The 2,877-nt window shown below is 33.4% G+C and overlaps 1 protein-coding gene across 1 annotated transcript; it reads right to left on the reverse strand.

Annotated features, from left to right (window-relative positions):
• Window positions 1-861: 861 nt before the first annotated feature.
• LOC105625424 (prostaglandin reductase 1-like) lies at window positions 862-2,753 on the reverse strand (the record flags this gene model as incomplete). Its single annotated transcript, XM_012206756.1, has 2 exons — window positions 862-1,522; window positions 2,480-2,753. Coding segments are annotated over 2 exons (616 nt in total), but the record flags the coding sequence as incomplete, so codon positions are not given.
• Between the last annotated feature and the right edge of the window lie 124 nt (window positions 2,754-2,877).

The raw sequence follows: 2,877 nt of genomic DNA on the forward strand, positions 1-2,877 counted from the left end.
TGGCTTGTTGAGTCACTCCCAATGATCGTGCTAATTCTTCTTGATTTTGACACGAGTCTTGCTCAAGTAATGCCTCTAATTCTGGATCTTCGAAAACCTTCTCTCTTCCACCGCTATGCCGGTCTTCGACGTCAAAATCACCATTCTTGAAGCGTTGAAAACACTCACGACACGTTCTTTCACTAATAGCGGCCTCACCATAAGTATTTGAGAGCATTCGATGAGCCTCAGCCGCAGATTTCTTCATATTGAAGCAAAAAATTAAAACCTCCCGCAAATGACGAGAATTTGGCTCGTAAACTGACATTTTTAATCGAGAATAACTTTATGATGTAGACACAAATCGACTAATATTTCTATGGGGTTATGTTGCCCAAGTTTATTGTATGACGTCTATGATCTATTTCGACCACCACTTACCGCTAAAGCCATCTATAGGAAAACGGCGGAAGCAAAGTTGTACATCTAATACAATTCGAGTGATAGTTATCGATTGAGCGTATATAGAACATGATCAGTTCAGCCATTGTTGAGAACCATCTCTCCAAACCTGTCGCAATTTGTCGGCTCGCAATAAAGTAAAAAAGCATGGCAGTGTCCGCGTCATACTTTGTTTGTTTTTGCGCAAAGACATTATCGTGTCTTCAGATTACCATCGACGGAATATGCTTTCACGACATAGATCTTCGAAAATTTTTACAAATTGTTTTTAACACATGACAAACCCATAAAGTGAGAAGAAAATTTCTTATCTTCTTCGACTCATAGTTTTCTATATATAGAAATTATCAAATTTATTTTAGAAACTAAAAAAGAAATATAGTAATAAACCTTTCGAAAATAGAAATTTCAAGCTTTAGAATCTTTTTTTTATTTAAATTTTGTCTATTCTTAGTAAAATTATTAAATTATAAAATTATTACAAAATTATATACAATTTTGAACTAAAAAAAACCGAACGAACCCAATGTATAAAAACCTAATAGTTTCGATCTTTTAAATATTTATATAAAACGCTTGATTAATATAAAAAAATGTAAAGAACGTTTGGAAATTAAAATTCAATGCTTTCTCAATATCTCAGAAGTATAAAAAAACATTGTACATAATATGCAGTTATAGAATTCAAAGGCATTAATAGTATGAGAAATAGGTTCGATTCGCGATAAATGTTTGATGTCTACGCCTGGACGATCGCTTTGCCGATGTTCTTGCCGCGCAGCATGCCGATAAACGCTTCAAACATGTTCTCGAAACCTTTAGTCACGGTCTCACGGTAACGAAGCTTGCCTTCGCGTAGCCATTGAAGATTCTGCATAATGCTTTCATTCCATCGATTCATCCAGTGTGTAACGAGGAAACCCTCCATTCTCAATTCATGTTTCGATAAAATGGGTTGCAGGATCGTACACTTTGGCAAAGATGAATTGTCCGCATTATAGCTTGAGATGCTACCGCACACGGTTACTCGGCCAAATGGCTTCATCTGGTATATAACTGCGCTAGAGATATTCCCGCCAACCTATAAAATTAATATGACAACCAATGACAACTTTTCCGCAGCAAAATAATTGCGCAGCCAAATGACTGCGACATTCTCTTCAAAGCCTAAAATTGTTGTCCCATTTTTCCTGCTACAACTTTGTCACAATATCATAATGATGTTATGGTAGTGACTGTCAGACAAAAATGCTGCGATTTAAGCTGAGACAACGTTATCGACGTTTTTAAAGCTTCATATGTACTTATATATACATATATATTTAATATATTTAAATGCATATATTTAATAAGTATCTAGAAATTAGTTGTCAGTAATTTTATAATGTTAACAGAATTTGATATAACATAAAGAAAAGTTACAGCAACACTGATCATTGTTGATGTTTTTGAAAAAAAAAATTCCATCAAAAGTTATTGAAAGAGATAAAAGATGTCATTTGAAAACAATGATCTATACGTGTATTGAATTATTAAAAAAAAAATATATTATGACTGCATTCAGCAGAGAAAGTAGCTTTGCAACTGCAACTGTTGCAAAATTCTTCAATACGATTGGCGCTTGCTTTAGATTTCTTATAGATCTAAATGTACAAACCAATGATATTGAAGAATTTTACAACAGTTGTAAAGCTGCTTTCTCTGATGAACGCAGCCAATATCTTATAGAATTCATATCAAAATGAATGAGCGTTTTAATTATTTACATTTTAATTATTTATGTATTATAAAAAAAATCGGAAAATCTTAAAAAAACATCCCGTTATTAATTTGAATAATTTTATATATAATTGTAAACTAATTATAGTGAAATATACAGATATACAAGTAATAGAAATTAATCATTGATAGTTATAATATTAACAGAATTTGATGTAATAAAAAGTTTAAAAATTACTGTACATGAAAGTCATCTTTGATCATATTGAAAAATTTGCGTTTAATTAATTATATAAAAGGCACAATTATTAATACATACATTGTCAAAGTAACAATCCACGTCTTGCGGAGCAACTTCGCGTAATCTGGCTGCGACTGATGTGGTCTTGTAATTAATGGCGGAATCGAAACCCATTTCCTCAGTAAGCCACTTGCACTTCTCGTCGGAGCCGCATATACCGATAACATTTAAGCCCAAAATTTTAGCGATCTGGCCCACGTGTGAGCCGACCGCACCTGCGGCTCCACTGATGACGATTGTTTCGCCAGACTTCGGTTTGCATATTTCCAGCAAACCGAAATATGCTGTGTTACTGTTAACAAGAAAGAAAAAAAAAGAAAAGAAAAAAGGAGGGAAAGACACAGAGAGAGAGAGAGAGAGAGAGAGAGAGAGAGAGAGAGAGTATTAGTAGTAATAATTAATTATATATTACTTTC

The sequence above is a fragment of the Atta cephalotes genome (genome assembly GCF_000143395.1).
Source record: "Atta cephalotes unplaced genomic scaffold scaffold01489, whole genome shotgun sequence".
Taxonomy (NCBI): domain Eukaryota; kingdom Metazoa; phylum Arthropoda; class Insecta; order Hymenoptera; family Formicidae; genus Atta; species Atta cephalotes.